Consider the following 9,423-nt stretch of genomic DNA (forward strand, 5'->3'; position numbering starts at 1 on the left):
TTAATTTAGGAGTTTTGATTTCTTTTAACTGGAGATATTTTATGTTTTAAATATGATTTAGTTTCTTTTTGTAGAGAAGGCGAAAAGATTCATATCTTGTGACTGTTGGTTGTCCCATGTTGGTTTTCATATTAAAAAGAATGAGTTCCTCAAATAAAAAGGGAGAGTGGGGAGAAGAAAGGGCTTGTGGTTCTCTGTGAAATTGCAGTCCTATTATTGCATTTCATTGTACATTCCTTCTGTCTTAATAGGGAAGTGATTTTTTTGTGTGAGTGGCATAGTTGAATGACCAATGGGACTGTAAGTTGATATGGGTTTCATTTGAATCAAAATCTAGTGTTTGAGGAAATTTGTTGTCTTCTAATAACCTGTGGTTATTCATAATTTTGTATCTTTGCATTGTTTATCATTGGAGTTCTATGATTATTCCATCAAATTACATTGATAATATGAGCATTGAAGCCTTAGTCATTTTTCTTGTTCATACATTTTTTTGTTTCTTTAGAAATGGTCACATAACCTACAGAGGAATGTGCCACGATGTTCACGGGTGGGAACAATGAGGTAGCTTAGCATTGAAATAGAGCATCACTATTTTGAATGCTCCCACATACTTTTGATTGGAAAATGCCATTACATTTTTGAAAGAGTGTAATCCTTGATGAGGAAAGGTGAGTGGGATCATTCCCTAAGTTGGGAGATGAGTCAAGAATGTGGAGAGACCATTTTGTAGAGATCTCAGTCCTTTCACCTTTCTAAAATTTGAAAAACAAAGTTTTAAGGAGCGCTACGGAATTATTTCGTAGCACTTACATGTTATTTTTAGTGCTATTTTACTTGCCTTCACTATAACATTTGAAACACAACTTTTAGTTCTTCAAAAACATGGAATTATTCAAATACAAAATTAAAATGACATTAAAATAAATTACATCTTGATCCTCCCATGTTTAATTTGTTGTTATTTATCTTCTTGAAATAATATAAATATAGAGAGGAGTAATTTGAAAGCATTCTATGATGTACATGATCATATCCCAAGCTTTTCATCTTGGATTCCACACAAATATGTTAAAAGTAACACATTCTCTTTTTAAGCACTTGAGGCATACCTTGGATGACAACCATGGAGCTATGATAGAAAATCTTGTGTGTTTTAGTGAATTTTTAAGGAACAATGATACATTTTAGCGAATTAATAGTGATAAAAACCGAATTGGAACATTATGTTATATTGACCCGGTGTCTCTCATTCTCCAAGGACAATTGGGTTCCAATGTATACAAGATTAGGTTAACATAACAATAAATTTTGTTTAAATTATTGTCATCATAACATTATTGATTAATATTTCAATGTTTTCTATCAAATTCTCTCCATGCGTTATCTTCCTATTCTCATTCCTAGTTTTATACCTAATCATTTAGAAAAAAAAATATTACATTAAATTAATGCAATCACACTATTTATACATTGATACTCGCATGTAATAGGAGTTCCTTCAAAAAAATTTACGTCATATCTAGAGAAAAACTTGAATATCTAAAGAAAAACTTGAGTTCCTTCAAATGTGTATGAAAATGTTGAGGAAAAACATAAATTCATTGTACTGGAAACGCTGAGTAAAAACTTATATTCATCGTACAAATAGTTAGAGATGATTTTGACAAACTTGTAAATACTAGTAGTCTGCCCGAATCATGAACTCGTTACTTACTGAAAGATAGTGAGATCAATCAGAACACTGATCAATAGCTTCAAAGTAGAAATCGAAGGAAAATTTAAATAAGGGGTTTTGAGAGTCGACCAACTTAAAGACTTAACATTTGATGAGATTTATATATTTGAATAAAAGGTTTTGACCAACTTAACTACGAATCTTTAACATTACGATTAGCTTCAAAGTAGAAATCGCAGGGAAATTTGAATAAGGGGTTTTGAGACTCAATGAACTTAAAGATTTAACATATAATGAGAGTTATATATTTGAATAAGGTTTTGACCAACTTAACTACTCATCTTTAACATTATGAAAAATCTGAATGCTGAAAATTATTTCACTTATTATCAAGCTATTTTTAATAAAATTTGAATCTTTGTTGGGTGGTAGGTGTTTTAGTTGGTCCACAAATTAATTTGAAGAAAATTGGACTTATAAAAAGACCATCCTTGGTGATGGCTAGGGTCTTGACCTAGTTTACTCATTGCTTTCCAACAAAATTTGAAGTGGCCATCTTGGATGGTCTACGTATTGTTTTTAACGAAAATTTGTGAATGGTTTAATTTTACAGTTATAAAAAATGTGAATGAGAAGAAATAGTTTTAACATTGTTTTTTTTGGTTTATTTAGAATGAAAACACATAATCTTAAGTACTTTTTAACATTTAATGAATGATAAACAAAGTAATACATTAATTCTAATTATGGAGTTTTACTCAAAAGAATAACATTTATGAATGTTGGAAATGGTTTTAAATATAGTTTTTTTTCATTGAATTGAGTAAAAAAAATCTTAATTATGGGCTTATTTAATTGAGTAAAATATCAACCCTAATTATGGAGCCTTATTCCAAAGGGAAATATTTGGTGAATGTTTGAAATTGTTTAGCTTTTTTTTTCACTTAACTAAATTAGGTAAAAAGTTAACTCCAAATACAGAGCTTTGCTATAAGCCGAAACATTGGTTAAGTGTTGGAAATGGTTTTGATTTATTTTTTCCTCAGTTAACTTGTAATGAAGAGCACTATTGCTCACACAAACATTTGGTGGACGTTGGAAATGGTTTTTTTTGTTTTATCCTTTTGATTTAAGTTGAAGGAAGAGTAACATTGCTCAGGCAAGCATTTGGTGGATGTTGGAAATGGTTTTTTTTTGTTGTTTTGATTTAAGTTGGGATGAAATCACGAGAAATCAATATTTTTTGGATTATAAATTATTGGTAGTGATTAGGGGCCTTTTCCCAAAGGAAACATTTTTTGGATGGTAAAATGGGTAAACAATTAGTAATTGCTTAGCTTGAAACAATTTTAATTTGTTTTACTTGTCCAATCATATAAATTAAATGGTTGGTAAATGTTGATAGGAATAAATCCATCATAAGCATCAAAATAATAAAAAATATTTAAATTATAACTTTATCTTATATTATTATTATTATTATTATTATTATTATTATTATTATTAGTTATAAAAAGAAATAATATATGATTTAAACAATATACTTAACCATGGATATTCACCCCCACTTTATCATGGAAATTATTAATTTGTAAATATTTTTTTTTACAATACCATGGGTCAGTATTATGACTTAGCAATACCACATACACTATATGGCACTTGTTAATATGAGATTTTTATTAATTAATTAATTGGGATAAATTAATTAAAAGAACATAACTAAATTGAAGAGAAATCTAGAATTTTGATCTGGTTAGAGTACTGTGTATCTATGGAGCTTGAATATTCACTATATGATATAGACATATTTATCAGTATATCTATTAGTGTATTATTAGATGAGTAAGGTTTTGAGTTAGCCTACAAATTGTTTGAGAAAAGAATTTAAATGTAATTACAAATGAAAATATTGAATCCATCATTTACAATAACAAAACTTAATAATAATAATAGTTATGACATATTAATAATGAAAGAAAATGATTATCAAAATATTATTTTTTAATTTTTTAAACTCGATTTTTTTTTTTTCAAATTATTATGAAATTTTATTAGAGAAAATAAAATTTAATACATTTTTAAATTTCATTTACTTTTAATATTTTAATAAATTTCATCATGCAAAAAATTTAAATTTTTTTTGTGAAAAGAATTAAAATGCAATAACAAATTAGAACATTGAATTAATCATTTACATTATCAAAAGTTAATAATAATAATAGTTATAAATAGTTGATATAACCTAGCACGCACGCGCGCTCTGCAACTGCTGCGGCCGCCATCGACTGCGCCCTGGTTCGCTCGCTCGATCCTCTTCCAGATGGCCCCTCCGGAGGCTCCACCGGAGGAGGCCGCTCAGCAACTAGCTTTCTCAGCTCTCATAAATTCTTTGCCGCCCCAACGAGCTCGCCCTGCCATCTCTAAATTCGTAAAAAAAATAGAGGGATTGCAAGAAGTCTCCCTTCCTCCTACCTTGCCCAGAATGGCTGCACTTGCTTTGGCAGAAAAGGGACTGATAGGGAAATTCACAGGCCTTTGGCCCTCACCAAAAACTGTTCAGAGGTGGGTGGAAAGAAACTGGGCGGACAAAATTCAAGGGAAAATTGCTATTAGATTCTGCGGGAAGGGATACTTCACCTTCCACTTCGAGACAAAGAACGACAAGGACCTGATATTTCGCAATGGGCCTTATTTCATGGACTCCAGAGGTCTGTACTTAAACAAATGGATGCCAGACTTCGATCCAGAGCTTGATATTCCTAATGCGGTTCCTGTCTGGGTTCGCCTCCCCCATCTCCCATTACACTGCTGGGGAGATGAATCAGTGCGCGCCATCGGAAATGCAGTCGGAAAATATATTGACAGGAGCGAGCCAAGAGACAACATGCAGGCATGTGCCCGTATCTGTGTCGAGGTTGACCTGGGCAAAGGACTTCCAGAAGCCATCAAGCTCAAAGTTGATGAATGGTCGCACATACAACAACTCGATTACGAACAGATCCCCTTCAAGTGTAAGGTATGTCACGAGTATGGTCATTTTGCTAATCGTTGTACTAAGCTCATTAATGTTGATAACAATACTCAAGAACAACAATGGGAAGTGGTAAAAAGGAAAAAACCAGCACCTAGCCCCATTTTTCCCAATGAACCTGGACCTTCCTCTCTTAACCCTTCCGCCCAATCCCCATCTCCTCCTCCTTCCCCTCCTCATCGACCTCAATCCCCTGGATTGGAAAAATCCCTTCAATCTCCCCCATCCTCCAATCCTTTCCATGTTCTCTCCCTTCCTGAAGATGATCCTACTCCCTCGAATCCTCCTGAACATCCCTCTTCCCCTCATTCTATGACTGCCCTCCCCCCCCTCTTATCAGACCCCCTCCCTCCTAGAATCACTCGCAGTAACTCCAAGGACCAGGGATCTTCCTTTGATGGTCAAAAGAAGTCGGGCAGAAAGACCTCAAAACAACATAGGGATGAGAACGCGCAGAAAGATATAGCCCTAGGATTGCAGAATCCAATAGAATCTTACATTCAGGGCACAAAAGATCAAGAAATAGCAAGCAGAGACAAGGGAGGCAGAGCACCTCCTCGAACCACAGGTCTGAAATGATCAAAATTCTTTCATGGAACAGCAGGGGACTCGGGCACCCCTCCAAAACCAATGCTCTAAAAGATCTTATCGCGCAGGAGAAACCATCCATCATCTTATTACAGGAAACAAAGCAAAGAGAACCAGAAATCAACAAGATCATTGAAAAGTATAAATGTTATAAAGGAAGCATATGCGAAGCTAGAGGGGCTTCTGGTGGAATCACTACCATCTGGAATCAAAATGAATGGAATAGTGAAGCTGATCTAATTGAACAACATTGGATAAAAACAGTTCTGAGAAATAACATTAGCAAACAGCAGATTGTCATTTTTAATGTATATGTCCCTAATCACTACAGGGATAAAGAAATCTGTTGGGAAGCTCTCAGTAAAAACATAATGGAAGAAGATAACAACAACATCATATTAGGAGGTGACTTCAACTTAATCCTGCATGCCAACGAAAAGCGTGGGGGAAGCTTTATGCCAGATCCTTTCAGAAACCAAATGGAAAATATAATGCACACTGGTGACTTGATAGATATAACTCCAAAAAATCGCAAGTACACATGGAGCAATCGTAGGCTGGGCAGCAACAATATCATGGAGAGGCTGGACCGGTTCTTGGTCAACATCTCCCTCCTATCAACCTTTTCAATTGTCAATTCCTCCATCTTGCCCTTTGCTGCTTCCGATCACTACCCAATCACTCTAGCACTGGATATACACTGCCCCCTCAGTCCGCTTCCATTCAAATATAATCACATTTGGAGTGATTATCAAGTAGCTCGAAACATCATCCAGCACACCTGGGGACAACATATTGAAGGTTCCCCAGGTTTCATATGGGAGAATAAATTAAGGAATGTGCAAAAAGCGCTCAGAAATTGGGCCAAATCGCACTACAATGAGCCTGAAAAGGAAAAACGTGAGCTTAAGTCCAAAATTGCAGAACTTCAATGCGCAATAGAACAAAAGGAATATTGCCAAAATGAAAAGGTTCAAGAAGAAGAGCTTTACAATCAACTGAGCAGAATTAAAAGAGAGGAGGAAGAAAAGTGGCGCATCAAATCAAGGCAAATGTGGCTGGAAAGCGGGGACAAGAATACCTCCTTCTTTCACAAACAAGCCACTGCAAGACAAATCAGAAATACCATAACTGCCATTGTAGACAGCGCAGGGACTCAACATGTTGAACAAGCAGATATCAAAGGAGCTGCCACAGACCATTTTAAGGAACTCTTAACTGAAACAAAGGAGGAAGAACTTTATGATGATCTGCTACAACATTTTCCTACTAAAATCACAGCTGATTTGAACAAAAGCCTGATAGCAGAAATAAAAGAGGAAGAAATAGTGGAAGCAATCTGGAGTCTCCATCCCAACAAGGCACCTGGACCGGATGGATTCCCAATTTGTTTTTACAGAGATTACTGGGAGCTGATAAAGAAGGATCTCATCAAATACTTCAAGTGGATCCAGAGAAAAGGAAAAATAGGTGGATATACAAATTCTACCCATCTGGCCCTCATTCCTAAGGAGAACCGCCCTTCCAATTTCTCTCGCTTCAGGCCTATATCATTATGCAATTCTTCATACAAAATCTTCACTAAAATCATAGCCTCTCGGCTCAAACCTCTCCTTCCGATGCTAATCTCTGAAAACCAAGGAGGCTTTATGGCTAATAGACAAATTTCAGATTCTATTCTGTTGGTTCAAGAAGCCATCCATTCAAGTCATGCAAGGAATGAAAAAGGATTTATTTTGAAACTAGACTTGGCCAATGCCTTTGACAGGGTAAGGCATTCATTCTTATTTGCAGTTCTTCAGAGGATGGGCTTCTCACCTCTCCTTATTAATGTCATAAGAGCCTGTATCTCTGGCCCATGGATCGCTCCCCTCATCAACGGAAGACCTGGACCTTCCTTTCAATCCTCAAGAGGATTAAGACAAGGCTGTCCCTTATCCCCATATCTCTTCATCCTCATGGCAGAATCATTCAGCTGTGCGCTTGACCAGAAGAGACAGTCAGGTCTCATCATGGGCATTAAGTTTGAAGATGGCATTAAAAACATAAATCACTCTCAATTCGCTGATGACACCCTATTGCTAGGGGGGCGACCACCATTATAGCAAGAAGATTCAAATCCCTGCTAGACAAATTTATGAGATATTCAGGAGGTCAAATAAATCACCTCAAAAGCTGCATTTATGGATGGAATGCTTCACCTCAAATGATTCACAGCATAGCCAACATTTTTGGTGTCCCCTGCAAGTTAAATTGGGACTGCTTCAGTTACTTGGGAATGCCGGTAAGCATAGGGAATGCAAAGACAGGTGTTTGGGATTTAACATTAGACAAAATGAAAAGGAAAGTTCAGAAATGGGGAACTCTGTGGCTCAATCCAGCTGGGCGACAGGTGCTTCTAAAATCAGGCCTCTCCTCCCTTCCCCTCTATCAATTCTCCCTGGCACAAGCTCCAGCTTCATACCATCGAAAAATGGATAACATTCTCAGATTTTTTCTCTGGCAAGGGGGCAAGAATGAAAAGAAAAAATACAACCTAGTAAAATGGAAACAAGTCATTCAAAGCCCAGAGAATGGAGGTCTTGGCATAAGATCCCCATCTCTCATGAATTTAGCATTTGGTGGAAAGTTGATTTGGAGACTTCTGGACAATCAAACAGCCTGGTGGAAAAAAGTCCTGGAGGCAAAATATCTCAATCAGTCAAGGCAGCATCTTCTCACTTCCGAGATCCCCAACAGAAATTGTACAAAGATATGGAAGCTTTGCAAAAAAGCCATTGCATTCATGGCGCAAAATGTCTCCAAAGTGCCAAAAGGAGGTGAAACGGTGAACTTTGGTTCGGATAAAATCATGGGGAACCCACCCTTAAACAGTCTCCCAGGTATGGATCCTATAATTCATTATTTACAAAGCAAAGGTATATCTAATCTGAGCCAAATCTCTCAATGGAATGTATCAACCAATGTTTGGATGCGATGGGAATTTCCACCCATCCCCCACCATCTTAAAGGCAGCTTCGATTCTTTTTGCAACCACCTGCACAGTATTGCGCCCACCATCAAAGATGAAAAGGATGAGTTCCGATGGGATCCTACAGGAACCAATTATTCAATCAAAGCAGGTTACAACTATCTAAGTAGCAAGGAATACCCAACGACTGTTTGGACACACTGGAAGATTTTAAAGAGAGCTGAAGCAATTCCTGCATGGGAAACTACTAACTGCAGAGAATCTCAAGAAAAGAGGCATCGTTGGACCCTCTAGATGTCCCAACTGTAAAGTTGCAGAGGAATCCATACAACACTTATTCATTTCCTGTCCCTTTGCAGCCTCATGCTGGAACAACATCATTCCTTCTGCACCCCCCATTTGGAATTCTCAGCACTCCATTGACGAAGCTCTAAATAACTGGAGGAGAAACTATCCTTGGCAATCAGTGAAGCAAAATCCAGCTAAAAGAGTTTGGAACGCCATCCCTTTTGCTCTTCTGTGGCGTATATGGATTTCTCGGAACAACATGATATTCCGAGATAAAATAACTACAACCAGGCACATTCTCATCAAAGCAACAAGTCTGGCTTCTGAAACCATAGCATCCAAGACAACAAAAAAAATTGACTCCACCAGTCTATGGGCAGAGGAAAGAAGTTTCATTCAGCACCTTATTGACAAGACCAGTAATACTTCAACAGTAAAAATCAACAAGTTCAGAGGCAAAGCCAACAATCTTGATTGGAAAATCCACCTAACAAAGGAAGAATTTAGTAAATGGCTCCAATCAAAGAAATCTCATTCTTTATTCTTTGACGGAGCATCTAAATCTAATCCGGGAGCAGCGGGAGCAGGGGGCATCATTCTCAACCCTTCAGGCGTACCAGTGTCCTCTTATGAATGGGGTTTGGGAAATTTAACCAACAATAGAGCTGAATCTCTGGGCCTCTACCAAGGCATCCTTCAACTTTAGGTCCAAGGGATTAAAAAAGCTCTCATATTTGGTGACTCTACCATCATAATAAGCTTAATGAACAACAATCGACAAGCATCCAATCTCTTTTTACATCAAATCATCAATCGATGTAAAAGTGTGCTAACTCAGGATTTGGAGTAGAAATTCTTTCATGT

General features: G+C 36.8%; 1 protein-coding gene across 1 annotated transcript; it reads left to right on the top strand.

Moving 5' to 3' along the window:
- The first annotated feature begins 4,001 nt into the window (after window positions 1-4,001).
- On the top strand, window positions 4,002-8,565 carry LOC149187856 (uncharacterized). Its single transcript, XM_089409796.1, has 3 exons — window positions 4,002-5,280; window positions 5,565-6,843; window positions 7,518-8,565. Exons 1-3 carry the CDS (start codon window positions 4,002-4,004, stop codon window positions 8,563-8,565), a joined length of 3,606 nt encoding a protein of 1,201 aa, XP_089265922.1.
- Window positions 8,566-9,423: the final 858 nt, after the last annotated feature.

This window comes from Pinus tabuliformis, chromosome 3_1, assembly GCF_031772625.1.
Source record: "Pinus tabuliformis cultivar Carrire ecotype Pingquan chromosome 3_1, CPIR1, whole genome shotgun sequence".
Taxonomy (NCBI): Eukaryota; Viridiplantae; Streptophyta; class Pinopsida; order Pinales; family Pinaceae; genus Pinus; species Pinus tabuliformis.

Excerpts from the sequence above, each read along its gene's own strand:
- LOC149187856 (XM_089409796.1), top strand. The coding sequence starts at position 4,002 with ATGGCCCCTCCGGAGGCTCCACCGGAGGAGGCCGCTCAGCAACTAGCT. Across the intron at positions 5,281-5,564 it reads AGCACCTCCTCGAACCACAG|TTCTGAGAAATAACATTAGC; the intron begins GTCTGAAATGAT and ends GGATAAAAACAG. Across the intron at positions 6,844-7,517 it reads TCCAATTTCTCTCGCTTCAG|CATAGCCAACATTTTTGGTG; the intron begins GCCTATATCATT and ends AATGATTCACAG.